Genomic DNA, 16213 nt, shown 5'->3' with positions numbered 1-16213 from the left:
CTACTACAACATCAAGATTCATTTTATTACACAGTTTTGTATAAAAATATCATCACTCGGAAGGAAATTAATTAACGTGTATCATTTAATTTATTACATATTTGTCATGGTAAGGTTTCATCCCCTTATGATCAAATATATTTGATTGCACTTGTACATTTAATAATCGTCATTTTAATACCTTGGTAAAAACCTCTTCTATATCCTTAACACATTCATGGCAGGTAGACACAGTGTGTGATTAATAGTTGTAACTAAAGCTCCCTAAAGAAGTACCTGGTATACAGTAGGCAGTGAGTTTATATAAAATCGATTATTAACTCTTGCATTTTCCAGTACAACGCTCGGTATTTTTACATGCAGTAAAATGGTTATGAAGTATTTCATAAAACGTTAACTAGCCAAGGTCTAGGTGTCGATGCTTTAGAGTAGGCGTATATAATGGAAGTTCACGAGATGAAGTTGTTTGAATATCTAAGTTCGAATGATGTTAATCCTTTATCTGCTTCCGGCGGAGAGATGGAAGCGAGGGGAACATATTAAATATGCGAAGGTTATTTAGAAGCTACGCCATTATAATAAAAATTTTCCATAAGCCAATAACTAACATAACAGTCAAACGCCTTTAACAAATTTCTCTAATTGGTCAGTATCATTTCCCTGTTACAGGATTAAAAATGAGCCAGGAAATAAATAATGTGCTTAAAAAAAATTTCATTTTGTTATTTTAAGAGTATCAGTATATCGAAATATGTTTCAGACGTTCCAAATATTCTGCAATAAAAAGTAAAGTGTAATTTATTTTTACCATCAATTATCTAGTGGGAATTGATATAACATTTGATTTGTTATTTGAATAAAATTTAATTTTCTTTCATTATAACACAGGGACACGTATAGAACATTGTGTAATGTAAATTACTTGGCGACTATAATGTAAATATTGTAAGAAAGGCTCCTCTATTACCAAGAATATTACATTTATGACAAAGTGGCACTTATTGTAAGAGAAGAATTCAAAGAATCTCCTTTACAGGATTTCCAATATCCTCCAACGCTTTTAACATCTATTAAATGTTAGATCCATTAAACCGTTAGGGCTTACTATGCGAATTCTTCGACTGTTTTCCTTATAAAATTTATTTAGGTTACTGATAGTTAAGGTTATTTCTTCTTATTTTTTTGCAATTATATTTATATAAATAAACATAGTGAAATTATAAAACAAAAATACTTTTTAAATAACTGTGAGTGGTATGTCGTGGGTTAAAATTAAACGTATTAGGTCTAGTTTACTTGTAAATAATTCCCTTAAGAATAGTCTATATACTGTGATTTAGATTTTTTTGGTTTCTAATAATTTTGTTCGATTAGTTACGTTTCCGTAAAAATGACTGCATATGCCTGTATGATGGATTTATTTATTCATATTATAAATTAATAGTACAAGTTTAAAACATAACAGATCTTTTTAGCAGAACTATTTAAAAATTAATTACAAAATGAACACGTACATTTCATACAAATCAAATGTAACGTCAATAATACGTAAAAAGAGCAAAATACATGAATTTTAAAAATTATTGAGAAACAAACTTTGGTTACTTTAAATCTAATGTGTAAGAGTTAATAATAGATACCGTCGTAAAGTAATTTTTTTAAGGAGAAACCGATCTCCTTTTATGCCTTATTTTGCCCGTCCTCATAGGCCACTGGCCTGTGCGAGGATCTTATCAAACAGAATAAGGGGGAGAGTCGATACAGTACAAGGTCGATGGTACTGATAAAAAGTGCAACGGTCACAGACAGGATTTGAACCTGCGCTATCTAACTCAGACTTAAAGTCCAACGTCTTAGACCACTCGGCCATCGGCACTCCCATCTGGCAATAATTGATGATTGATAATTGATGGGTAATTGATCTGTCATTGGTATCATATATATAAAAATACCATAAGTATATCTCAATCACAAAGTGGAGAAATATCCTGAAATATGTTGTGTCAAATTATCTTATAGCTCAATTATTTAAGGAGTTAGGGCAAAATTTAAAAAAGTGTTCTTTAATGCTAATAACGTTCCCTCTTTGAAATGAACAAAGTTTGTGTAAATCAAACTATTTTCAAGATGAAAAAGGTTAAATACATAAAATATACGTTTTAAATACATTTTTTTCACAAAAACTACCTACTTTACGAATTAAATGGAAACACTATTTAATATATGCTATAGTGACATAATTGCTTAATAGATGAATGACCGGCGATTTCAAAACAACACATTTCTTACAAGAATAGTGTAAATAAAATTTCTTAAGATTTAATATCTATTGGTCTCTGATCTTGATTGAAATTAAACATATAGTATATATTTTAAATCGAGTTTAGAAAATTTTTTATGAACTTTGAACAAGAAGTTGTGCAATCAAATATATGCGTCATTGACGTTTAACACGTTGGCTGCGGCAGACGACCTAGTGCGCTTGTTGTCTTATGAGAATACTTATCTTCATTCAGAATAGACCAGCAAATGAGGTGTTAAAATAACTAGAATGGGATATTTCCGTAACTGAGCTGCCTAGAATCTGTCGCTTCCTCGGACACTCTACATATTATATTATATGGTAGTCAGCGAATTTCATGCCACACATTGATGTACTAAATTAAATGATGCTAATAGTGATTTATTTTTTTTTGTCTTTTTTAAGATTTATTTAAAGTGTTTTGATAAACTTTAGAAGAATATCTCAACCGAACAACAATAAAAACTGGATTTATTATAAAATTACCTCATTTTAAAGTATTGACGCGAGACAGAATCCTTCACAAAAAAGGAAATCCATTGCAAATTATTATTATTAATGACAGTATAGAGGATCAATATAGACCAAGAAAAATGCTCGATGCCACTCAACTTCATTTAGACAGGTTGCATTATGAAAGTAATGCACATATTGTAAGAAAAATATATTTATCTATCCGATTGTTAAAAATTGTTAAAGTCCTTCAAAATAATCTCCTACTCCATCATTACACCTTCAGAAATGATTCCACGCCTGGAAAGCACCCTAAAACTTCTCGAATCGAATGCATCTCAGGGACCTTGTAACGCGAGCTTGGGTGTTCTTCACCAACTTCCAGTGCTTCCACTTCAGCATTTTCTTCAGTCAGAGGAAGAAAACAATTCAATCATAGCCAATCCAGGTCTGTAAGGAGGCTGGGGCACCACGCGGGGTTTTCTATAGATCAGGAATAATGAAAAAAACCGTATGGTTCGGGGCATTGTCGTGTGGAGTATGAAGACGTTTTTGATTTCAGGACTGAAACGCTCGACTCGGCGTTGATTCTCTTGAGCACCTCCAGTTAAAATACTGTGTTGACAGTTTGCTGTACAAACTTAAAATGGACGATTCATCGGACGTCAAAGAAGACAATCTGCATTGTTTTGATACGGCATTTGTTTATGCACGTTTTTTTTGGGGTGGGGGGGGGTTTGGGAGAAGATTGTCTGTACCACCTTCCGCATTGAAATCTCTGAATGTATGCCTCTCAAAGGCCTCTTGAAGCATTTGATAAGTTTCCATCGCATTCTTCCCAAGACTCCTGCAAAATTTGATCGCGTACCAGATTCCATGTGGAAGCAGAGAAAATATGTAAATTGTGTATTGATAGCTGTTATCACTCTTGTCAGAGATACTCTCAGGAAATATCGCCTGGATTCGGAACAGTCAAATCTAATGTTTAATTTTTTTAATACCTGAAGATATCTCTAACGCCTTAATTTGTGTTCATAAAATCTAATATTGTGGGTTTTATAAGTTTTGGATTTGGGGATAAAACCTAACCATATGACAGTTATACATTTTAGACTAATATACGAGACGAATAAAAATTTCTTGACAAGTAAATTCAAATTCTTAGTTAATATGGAATAAGATTTTCATGTCATAAAAGTCATGCCATATGCTTTAAAAACTATTAGAATCAATAAGTAGATGTTTGCGAGGGAACAAAGCCACGTTTGAAGCTACTGGCTTTTACATACTACTACATTATAACATAATAGGTACACCTGAATATTGACTGGCCGACAAAGGCTAGTCAGCTAATTAAACGTATCTTGTATAAGACTTTGATGTTGACTGCCACTGTACTGTATTGTGTCGCGTCACTCGAGCATCAGCTTGTTTATGGCAATATTTTATGTGGTTTGTCAAAAGGAGCATTGAAGTGGAACTAGAATTATTACATTACAAGTTTGTGATTTTATATAGAGGGTTTTTTTAGAACTTCTTTGTTAGTTTATGCAGGTTTTTAGGGGCAGTAGTGAAGTCAAATTAATAAACGGTGTATTTCATTAAATCATAACTGGTTTTATACACTCTTATATTACTATAGTATATTTTGTGATGTACATTTGCTGTTTACTTAAATTGGATGATTCAGAGGATGGCCGAATCACCCAAAATGTGGATTTCATCATGAAACTAAATGTGAACAGGAACAAGATCTTTAGTTTTTTTGAAGAGTTTAAGGTTGATTCTGCTATATTTGACAAGAAGTGTGAGTTCTTAAAACCTCTGGGTTTTTACTACAAGATCCCTGGTAGCCACTACTGAGTATACATCATCTATAGGAAACACGTAATTCAACATTTATGTTTCCCTTCTACCTTCTGGTTTCTTTGATTAGCCATCCTTAGTTTAACATAACAGTTCCAACCCAAGAAGCAATAAGGGATTATTGAAACATTATTTTAATTCTTAGACCATTACCTTACACATATTTTAAAACTGCAAACTGACGACACATCGGTGGTCTTAGGATTAGTGTACAATACCAGGACCAAACACGACATGGCGCAGGTGCAGGATTATCCTGTCTTGTAACTGACTCTCCCTAATCCTCTATAAACCCGTTAAATTCCTGTGCATCAACAGTTATTATAGAGACGTACAGTAACTGCTGCAATTTAAAATATATACAGTTTGACTTGTTGACATTTTTCTCCAGTTCAAAATAAATTTTTCTACTAAATTTTTTTTTATAGAGAATAATTTAACAAGTATGTAAAAGAATAGAACATGATTGTTACTTCAACATTATTTTTATAACACTGATAAGTAATCATTACTTATCTTTTTTTGATAATATTTATATACATATGTATATGAGAGTATTGTATCAAACATATTATATCAATTTTAATCAAATAAAAAATAAGGAATTAAAAAAAATATATGCTTTTATGAAACTTTAAAGACTATAATCAAAAGATACTGATACAAATTGTTTTATTTTATTCATTACTCTATACTATAACTTTTTATAAACATATTCATAAATAAATGAGTCTGGAAATAGAAAACTGCGTAACCTTTTATTATAAAATCCATAAAATTCTAATCTTCCAATTGTTTAATGCATTTCCAGAAGTATCCGCTGTATCCATTGATCATTAATAATGCTGATTATATTTGAACTCATAATAGTAACTCATTCTTCATTACAATGTCAACGATCTGTGTTTAAATATAATTTACGCACTCCAATGAATGAATTCATGGATAATCAAGAGAAAAACATGCAATTTTTCACCATCTTCATATATCAATGGAAGTTTCGTTTAAATAATTGAAATTTGTCTATGTTTTATTCAGGATAACAGCTAAAATTGGAAAATATTCTCCTGAAGTAAAATTTCATTTAAATACAATTTATATAATAAAGGCGCAGTATTTGTATTACGAGCCAGTTATTTCGGAAGTTATGACGAAAGTTGCTGAGAACCGAGTATTCAGCTGCTGATAACGCGACCTCAGACTCAGCACTCTGCTGACGTACTGGCAACAATGGCGCCGCGCGTTCTGGTGCGGAAACTCGTGAAACTTGGGACAAAAATAAATTTTTCTTGAACTTTATTACTAATAATTTTACTTTACATCTCTCAAGATATCTCCCAATGCTTGTTTTCAGAGTTAATATAACATATTATTTACTTAAGCTTTTAAATATTTAGATTAAATTTTAATTATTTATTTACGGAGATGCAATAAAATATTTATATTTATAGAATCGCTGCTAATCACTCCAGCTTTTACCCAAAGAACTATACATTCCTATCTTTTAAAATATGACAGAAATGACATTATTACCTTGAAATTGTTCACTCATATTTTAAATACATTTGAAAACACAAACTGTATACATCCTTTTATGGATAGCTCTGTAAATCTAAAATAGAGAGCTAGAGAGCGCAGCGAAACGAACTCGTTTTTAATAACATAGACTCAGGAACGAACTGAAAATTCTGTTTGGTTCCGTAACATGAATACATTTTCCAATGTTATCAATTTACGGTAATTAAATGGAAAAGTAAATTGAATGGAAACCATTTATAAAGCTAAAAACAAAGAAAAGTCATAAATATGCATTAAGCAAGTCAACCACAAGTTCACTTCATCTTAAGCGCAATTAATGGTCTTGCCACCGTTTCTGAGTCGAAGATTTTCCCTTTCAAATGTCGAAGACAACACAGTTATTGATACTAAAATAAATCAAGTAGAAAACAAGCACTCTACATACTTACGAATAAGTAGAAAAAATATGCTTATCTGTAAGTGAAACCTAATGGTAAATAGTGAAGTTAAAAAAAACCAAATTTATTTCATGTGCAAAAAGGGCAAAAACAAAAGATATAAATATAGTATTTTATGGATTTTGATATGGCATATGTGAAGAACATTTTTTTAAATGAGAGGAAAATATATGATTTCGATACACAATACCATATAACATATTTTAAATAGTCACATCTCCAACTGTCACTGTTCAAATCTGTCAGTGTACACCGGATAAACATTTACGTATTTCTAACATGAGCTATAAGCATTGATCCATCTCGTTGACTTATTTATTATAAAAAGAGGTAATATACCTTCATCATACCGATTTATTTCTGATTTAGTAAGTAGATGTATAAAAATAGTAATAAGCTTCGAATATGTATTACATTGTTTTGAAGTCAAAGGATTTGTTTAGTATCATTCTTTCATTTAATAAATATTTTTAAAGTTTAACACTAGTAGTTACCCGCGGCTTTACACGCAACTTTAAAAATAGAAGGGTGCATGATAGAATTCTTCCTTTCCTTCTTATTGACAGCATTTATATGTAATATGACGGAGCTCTGTGCTATTTTTCAAACAGAAGTAGTCATATCAAGTATATGTTATTTTACCATCCATGGTTGAGAAATTCGAAATTTCAATAGAATTTTTACTGGTTATATTTAGGTTTTGTTGTATGAAATACGTTTGTCTCAAACACCTTATTTGGTTAAAAAATTCTATTTCCGTCTCTTTAGGTGCAATTTCTGTGTAAGGTTTAAAAACATACATTTCTATTGCTATAGTTGAGTTTGCCTTGCTACCCAGATCAAGAATAAATCAGGGTCTACGTTTGTGAGTTTTCAAGACCTGCTTTGGTAAAAAAGCGCCTATTACAAGCCCTTGAAATCTACTTCCGATCTACGATATTCGTCCCATAGTTATAGTTATATTTTTTGCACAATAAAGAATATATATATATATATATATATATATATATATATATATATATATATATATATATACAAACACTCACTTACAATACTTACTTAAGATTGAAAATTTACTGGAGTTAAAAATGTCAGTTCTTCCCGATTAAATTCACTCCCTCTCTAATGTATTTGAGGCAATTGATGTTATTAACACAGTTGAGTTACTATTTTTGCATTAACAAATAAAATTATGTAAGTTAGTTATAAAACATAATTTCATAAAACATGTGTGGGTTTTTAAATCCATCGTGGATTAAAAGTTTTTAATTTTCAAACTACTTTTTTAGGTGTAATAAGTAATTTTAATTTTTATATTTTCTCTAGCAGCAAGAAAATATGTGCTTACCTAAGCTTAAAATACTACTTAGATAAAAAAGCTTTTAAGTACTTCATTTTATTCTGATTCTGGTATAAGGGAAAGAGAGTTATATCCCTTAGTTTTCCTTAACCTACTGTAACAATACACAATGTCGAGGGAGCAAACCAGTTCAGAGAACTTTAGGTGCAAACATTAATAGTGTTAATGTGGGTGTTACAACAGCCTTTAAAATGTATTGCCGATGCATTAGATGGTTTATTCATTATTAAAAGTAGTAACTTCGTATTTGCAATCTTAATTACACTACTCATCAGGCCACGTATAGTTATTTAATAACATTTAAATGTAATCAAAGTTTCAGCCTCTTTATAAGTTTCAGCTCTCAGTTGAAAGTATCTCAGCTGGTAGGTGTGAGTTAACTTTTGGATTAAATGTTGTAAATATTGTTTTATTTTCAAGAATTGTAAAGTATTCCGTGAAAATTAACCTATTTTCCTCTTGGTCAAAACACTTCCCGGACTGTAACGAATATATTAAAAAAGGAATAGCAGAATCGGTCTAGCCATTCTCTAAATTAGCAGCTTAGCAGCGTATCAAGCTATTTTCTTTTTATAAGGTTTCCAGTATAAGATTTAATAAGTTTATATATTTACTAATAATAGTTGTATGTATCTATTATATTTGCTCTAACTTGCATTTGTTTATTGGATATGCTTCTTCATTAATATAATTCAATTCATCCAATAATATAGATTTTTGCTTTAAATAATTGTACTTTTTTATTAAATATAAAATGATAAATATAAATATAAATAATTTAATAGTGACAGTTAGTATTTAGTTAAACTTTATAAATCAAATTATTTTAATAATAGCTTTGAACATAATAATTCGAGAACACGTTGGAGTACGCAGAACTTTTATTCTTGAAAAATAATCTGACGTTTATAATTTTCTTTATTGAGATGAATAATATTACTAATTTTCACATTTAAAGTTGGTTCCTCTGTGTTTTTAATTTTATTAACAACTCTGAAAATGAGGTAAACAGCGGGAGATGTCTCGAGAGATGTAAACTTATGAGTAATAACAGAGAGAGGAAAATGATGATTGTTCCAAGTTTACGAGTTTCCACTCCGAGACGCCTGGGAAACCCTGCCAGTACGTCAGCAGAGTGCTGAGTCTAAGGTCGTGTTATCAGCAGCTGAATACTCGGTTCTCAACAACTTTTGTCATAACTGTCCGAAAGAACTGGCTCGTAACAAAGGGTGCGCCTTCATTATAGAACTTGTGCTTAAAGTACATTTAACTTTAGAAGAATATTACTTTATTTTAGCCGCTATCCTGGATAAAAAACGGATAAATCCAATTCTTGAAACTTAAATTGCATTACAATATGAAGACGTTGAAAGACTGAGTGTTGTTTTTTTTCTATTAAAACGTCCATAAACTCTTGTAAATAAATCGTAGACATTATAATGAAGAATAAGGCTTTATATTTACTATCAAGTGACTGATAAATAGAAATATAAATGACCTACGAATCAAATCTGACCATTTTACTGTCTTCTAGTAAGAAAACAAATCTTGAATCATATTATTTTTGCAAAATTTTCTTTAGTACACAATGGTTTTAAGCAAATTCTTGTAACCGTACATTGTACCTTTCATACAATATTGATTGCTTTATGTTTGGGATGCATTTATAAATGAATTACATTATGATTACAAGATTTCATATATAATAACATCAGCTGTAAGTCCGTTCTTCAGAAATTAGTACAGTTCCAACCATTATAATTTAGATTTACAGGTAGGTCAAAATACACGCCAAATAATTGGGGTAAATGAGGTTGGAAAAAAGCATTACACAATCACCAAGAAAAGATAAAGTGAGGTTGTCCTTAATTTAAGAGACGGCTGTAATGAAATGACCTTGAGTTTTACAACACACTAACAGTGTTATACCTCCAGCACTTTTAAGCTCTATTTGATACTACCCTAATAGTCAATATATACAACACGCTTTGCTACTAAATTCAAACAATGCGTACATTCTTTTTTCGCGTAACAAACTTTTTGAATGAAAAAATCTGCTTCTGACGATATTCACCTAGATCTACGTCGGTCACCGAAACATTAAGGCCCGAAACGGTGTCTGATTAACCAATTCGTTCATATATTTTTATGCCTGTTTGGGTGTTTTGGCTTGTTAATACAGTTTATTCGTTGTATGTTTTAAAACTATAATCTATTTATACTTTAAATAATCAATAAGGCTTATGCGGTTATTCATACGGATGGATAACATATTAAACAAAATAAAGAGTAGATTAGAAACAGATTGAAGTCTATCACCGACTAAAGGCTGTTCCTAGAGGACTTTTTATAATTTAAATAAAGGTTTTGATTTGAATTCACCAAGTATCTCTCAAATTGTGTAAAAAAATGAATAATACTTTTTTGGGTATAGCTATACAAATTACGAAAGTTATAAGTTTCATAAAGAAATTGTTCAAGAATTCGCAAAGTACGCCCTAACGCTTTAATGGAACTAAGCATTTGTAGAAGTGAAAGGTTTGGAGGATATATTGGAAATCCTGTAAACGAGATTCTTTGAATTCTTCTCTTACAATAAGTGCCACTTTGTCATGAACGTAATATCCTCTGTAATAGGGGAGCCTTTCTTACAATATTTACATTTGAGCCACCAAGTAATTTACATTACACAATGCTCTATTGCTTGTCTCTGTGTTATATTGAACGAAAACTTCCCTTCACAATGTGATCACTTAATTTTCCCTATCTTGTGATTTTTATAAATCAATAAATAAACCCATTTTTTAATCTTGCCTATTTATTGTCGTTATAAAATTAAAAATTTACTTTTTATTTGAAAATACGAGTATTTACATAGCAGGAACATTTTTATCTAGTTTATGAAACTGCAAATGGATTGTTCTTGGAAATCGAAAATGGCAAATATAATTTTAAAAAGTTTCTAAATGTTTCCCCTAACTGGTAGGTTTTTTAATTAATTGATTAATTAAAAAATAGATCTCAGTTAGCGTATAATAGAGTTGTGATATTAATTTTTTTATGGAAATAAAAATTATAAGATATGCAACCTCCCTAGTAAGTAAATTTTACAAATGTAATATGCTTCCGCGACTTTCATCTTTCGGCCGGAAACGGATGCAGGATTAACAATGTTTGAACTCCAAACAACCTCCCCTTCCGTTACAAACAATATGTGCCCTCCCTAGAGCATCGATACTTTGGTCTTGCAAAATTAATTTTTACGAAATACAAAATAACAGTTCCACTAAATGTTATAATAACAACTGTTATAGCGGAAAATGCAAGCGATTTAAATGGAGTTCGATAGAAATTTAGTAATTATTGTAGGTTGGTTGTTGATAACATCTTGTAATTCCACTCACTGATTGCTGTTAGACCAGTTAATAGTTTAGGCACCATCTACAACCAACAATCTCGCTCTGTATCTACCCGCATTGAATGTGGTCATTTTTAATAATGCATTGAATAACAGAATGTATAAACTCAAATGAAATTATGTATCTAGTGATAAGAAAGTAATGTTTATTATGATAAATATGTAACTAACTACGACTAAAAATACTTAAAAGAGTTTTCCCTAAATGATAATATACATAATTTTATTACATTAAATTTTAACAAATTATAAGTTATAACAAAAAACTACCGTATAAAAATAATATAACTACAGAGTTATATTATTTTTTAATATTTCAGAATAAACTCTTTTACCGTAGTTTTTTGTGGTGATTTAATTATTTTATTTCAATTTAACTTTCTTTTAAATCTGTTGTGTCAATTAATTAACTTTAATATTAATACTGTTCTGTTTTTAATTATGCCGATAACTTCAAGGAATGAAGGGAACTTAATTACCGATTAAATAAATTAGCATTTAATTCTAGTCAATTCTGAAAGGAGTATTTAAAAAAATGTACAGTATATGAAAGAGGGTTTGTGAATAAATGTTAGTAATGCTTCTCTTTGTATAATTCGTTGACTAACGAGCCTCGTTACAATATGCTTAGGAACGGTTTCTTAACGACAGTTATCATCGTCCTCATTTGTTAGCTCGTTTAAATATTGCCTGGGGATGTCAATGAATAATTATTTCCCACTGCATAAAAAGAACATAAAAGTCAAATCCATCCCTCCGAAATAATACTGTTGAAAGATTTGGATTTTCAAAAGAAAAATATATAGTAAAATTAAACAGTAAGATTCATAATTTAATATTTAATTTCCTGTGTTTACGTAAGTGATTTTTAAATAAAAAAAGTTATTATTTATTAATGGTTAGAGACAGAGCAGTCAAAAATGTCAAAAATCTATGTATGCAAATTTTAACTTTCATAAATGGAATCAAATGCTACTACAGTTCCAAGGAGTGCATTGAGTCAGTTAATCCAACCCTTTATGTTTAATAATTTAGTGGGTTTAAACCAGGTCCGTATCGGTGTACCGTTTCCGATGCTGTGTCACACTTTTCTTCACATATAACTCCTTTATCCCCATTGCGACACTGACAATATACAATTTAGTAATAATAAATCTTGGGTTTATCTTCTATGTTGTAGCCTTAAGGGGCGTTCACACATGGCGACTTTACTCGCTGCGACTAGAGTAGCGGCTACTAATCGCTATGTGTGAACAGTAAGTAGCGGCGACTAGCACTCGCCGGCGAGTAAAAATTCACTCGCGAGGAAAGTTGGACATGTTTAACTTTTAGGGCGAGTAGTCGCCAGTAGCTGACCTTGAAGTGTCACGTGGTACACTCGCCGCGAGTGGTAGCAAGCCTGTCGCCCTGTGTGAATAGTGTTAAGGGGCGTTCACACATGGCGACTAACTAGCCGCTACTAAGTCGCCGCTACTTTAGTCGCCGCTATTTACTCGCCGGCAAATTTTCGATCTCTGTTCACACATCGCGATTTGTAGTAGTTAGTACAGTTCGATGATTCGTTGTGAGTAGGGTTTGCTGTGGAAAATGTCTGTAGGAAGGCGAGAGACTTTGAGACGTGTATTGAGTATCTGTGTTAAGGAACTTTGCGATGAATTAGTGAATAAATTAAGAAATAAAAGAAAACGTCAGTGGGTCCGGGAGTGGATACGGCGAAGGGATAGGCTAGGTGCTTCTGCGACACTATTGAAAGAATTGGCAAGTGAAGATCCCCAATCTTATTACAACATTATGAAATTAACAGTTCCAAAGTTTGAGGAGTTGTTAAAAATGGTATCACCATTAATAAAGAAGGCGGATACACGATGGAGGGAAGCAATTTCTTGCCGTACCAAACTGGAGATAGCTTTGAGGTATATGGCGAGTGGAGACAGCCTGAAATCACTGCAATACCTTTTTAGAGTACCATACAATACAATTTCCGTCTTGTTACCTGAAGTGCTGAGTGCCATATGTGAAGTTCTTCAGCCATTTATGAAGGTAAGATTACTTATTTTCTTCAATAGCAATAATCTTCAATACTATGTTAAATTAAAGTAATGCAGGCTTGGGAATTCAATATTCAAAGCACAATGAATGCATTTCCCATACTTTTACGTATGGGGAATGCGTCCATCATACTGGACATTCTCTGCATATAAGTATACTATTTATTCAATTGCAAATAACATTTATAAACTAAATCAATCCCCTATAAGGAGGCCAAAACATTGAAAAAAGTAATAACAAAACATACTAATCGTGACATATTCTTTATTAATGAAACACAGTATTACATTCACGGTTTTGGCATTTCGCCAATCTGTAAAAGTGCTTTCTGCACGAGGTCTAGTCCGGATGTGTTCGAGTTGTCATACGGCTGAATCTGTAACGGGCTATAAACATCACAACTACTTGAAGATTCAGCAGGCGAGGGCGTGAACTGATTTGTAAAGTCGATTTGATTCAGTCTTTCTCTAGTAATTAAGTTTTGTATTTCCTGTTGCAACAGAACAAAACTCCTCAGAGGTAATTCTCTTAACTGAGATCCAACGTGCTTAGCGAATCTGTCATACTGGTCATCTGTAACAGTTCCAGTTTCCTGCAGCGATGCCATCATGGCTATGTTTTCCAGCCTATCTAAGGAGGATTCAAAGCGGGTCGGGTACTTTGAGTTACTGCCTGTGGGATACTTTATCATATTGCCTGGCTTGAAAGGTTTTTTACGAAGACTGGGTGGTGGCATGCTACTTGCAATCCTTTTTACAGGTAGAACAGGCGCAGGTGCTGCGGTTGATGTTGCGGTTGCAGTCTGCTCCATTAACAAACCATCTACGTTTTCCGGTTCATCCCCTGCAATGTCGTCTTCGGCTACACTCTGAGTGTCCCAATCCTGTGGAAAAACACATCAATATACAACTAATGCCATTCAAAGCTCGGGCTCCTGAAACCATTGTTAGTTAAATGAAGCCAAAGTCTGCATAAAGCTAGCTATACATATGTATATACATATATATATATATATATATATATATATATATATATATATATATATATATATATATATATGGGTTTTCACAAAATTAATAATAAACTGGCAATTTTGATACAGTAACATCTAGAATCTTTAGATAAATAAAATGTTGTATTTTACAGGCTTTTTTATTTGTAGGTACCAAACACCGAAGAGGAGTGGAATGCTATTATGAAAGCTTTTGAAGACATTTGGAATTTCCCAAACTGTTGTGGTGCTGTTGATGGGAAGCATGTGCTGATAAGAAGACCACCAAACTCAACCTCAGAATTTTACAACTACAAAGGGACCTACAGTATAGTACTGTTAGCCTTAGTAGATGCTGACTATTGCTTCAGATACATAGACGTAGGTAGTGATGGTCGAGCGAGTGACAGCACCATATTCCAGACTTCTACTTTAAACTGTGCACTAGAGCAAAATTTGTTAAATTGGCCAGAGGGAGGGGTTTTAGTAGGAGACGATATCTTCCCTTTGGGAAGTAACTTGCTGAAACCATACGCTCATAGAAAGCTAACACTCCAAGAGAGGATTTTCAACTACCGCTTATCAAGAGCTAGGCGAATTGTAGAAAACGCATTCGGGATTTTATCGTCAAGGTTTCGTGTATTCAACACTCCGATCGCACTCAAGGTAGATACAGCTGAGCTTCTAACTAAAGCTTGTTGCTCAATCCACAACTGGCTTAGAATGACAGCTAGTCGGGCGTATTTACCACCAGGATCAGTGGACGAGGAGGACATCATTACGGGCCAACTCACCGGTGGCTCGTGGCGGGATGTACCTACTACATTGAGCCCGATGGAAAAGCAATATAAATCCAATAACTATGCACAGGATGGAGAAGATGTCCGCTATGCATATTCTTATGCTTTCATGTCCCATATGGCTGTACCGTGGCAGAAGAAAGCTGTTGGCCTAAGTAAATAAAAATGGACATTGATGGAATGGTAATATAGTACCATGAAATGTGACTGTAAATATCATATGTTTTCTCTTATTTTACAATTATGTAAATATATTATACCAACAATGTTGCGTTCATTATTTTAATCAACTACTGTAATAAGTATAAGTACAGATTATAATGTTTATTTATATTAATTTCGTAATTACCAAACAGGACGTAATGTACTAAAACTGAAAGATAAAATACCTTAATTACATGTGAAACAGAAAGTTAATCATGTATAATTTGTTTTTAAATTGTTGGTATAATTAATTTAAAAATAATTCAAACATGCTTAATTTTCAGTTTCCTATTTCGTTTCAATATTTTTATCTCTTAATTGTTGTGCATTACAAGTTTGGTAGTTCTGATTTCCAGAAAAATAAAAAGGCAGGGCATAAACAAGAATATGATGTTTTTATGTACTTACATACCGTATTTGATTTAATACAAAACTGTTTTTTTTAAACGAGCCTTTTTAACCCATCTTCAGGATAAAAAAGGCTTGCTGACTTGAAGTTTGACCTGTCTATGATTAATTAATCATGTACAGTAATTAACTTACCATACTTGAAGATGATTGCCTCCCGGATAACACGCTATTCCAGATCGCAAGCTACCGGCTTCTAGTCGGCGATAAAGGGGCGTTCACACATGGCGACTTTACTCGCTGCGACTAGAGTAGCGGCTACTAATCGCTATGTGTGAACAGTAAGTAGCGGCGACTAGCACTCGCCGGCGAGTAAAAATTCACTCGCGAGGAAAGTTGGACATGTTTAACTTTTGGGGCGAGTAGTCTGACGACTCGTGGTTGTG

At 32.4% G+C, this 16213-nt stretch overlaps 1 protein-coding gene across 1 annotated transcript in view; it reads right to left on the bottom strand.

Moving 5' to 3' along the window:
• LOC124363658 (putative gustatory receptor 28b) overlaps positions 1-14955 on the bottom strand; it is a 28322-nt gene extending 13367 nt beyond the window's left edge. The window contains exons 1-2 of the mRNA XM_046818919.1: positions 14950-14955; positions 13969-14307 (exon numbers count right to left, since the gene is read on the bottom strand). Coding sequence (XP_046674875.1) covers positions 13969-14307; positions 14950-14955 — 345 coding nt within the window. The remainder of the gene's footprint in view (positions 1-13968; positions 14308-14949) is intronic.
• Positions 14956-16213: the final 1258 nt, after the last annotated feature.

This window comes from Homalodisca vitripennis, chromosome 5, assembly GCF_021130785.1.
Source record: "Homalodisca vitripennis isolate AUS2020 chromosome 5, UT_GWSS_2.1, whole genome shotgun sequence".
Classification (NCBI taxonomy): domain Eukaryota; kingdom Metazoa; phylum Arthropoda; class Insecta; order Hemiptera; family Cicadellidae; genus Homalodisca; species Homalodisca vitripennis.
This window is presented reverse-complemented; position numbering and strand designations above follow the sequence as displayed.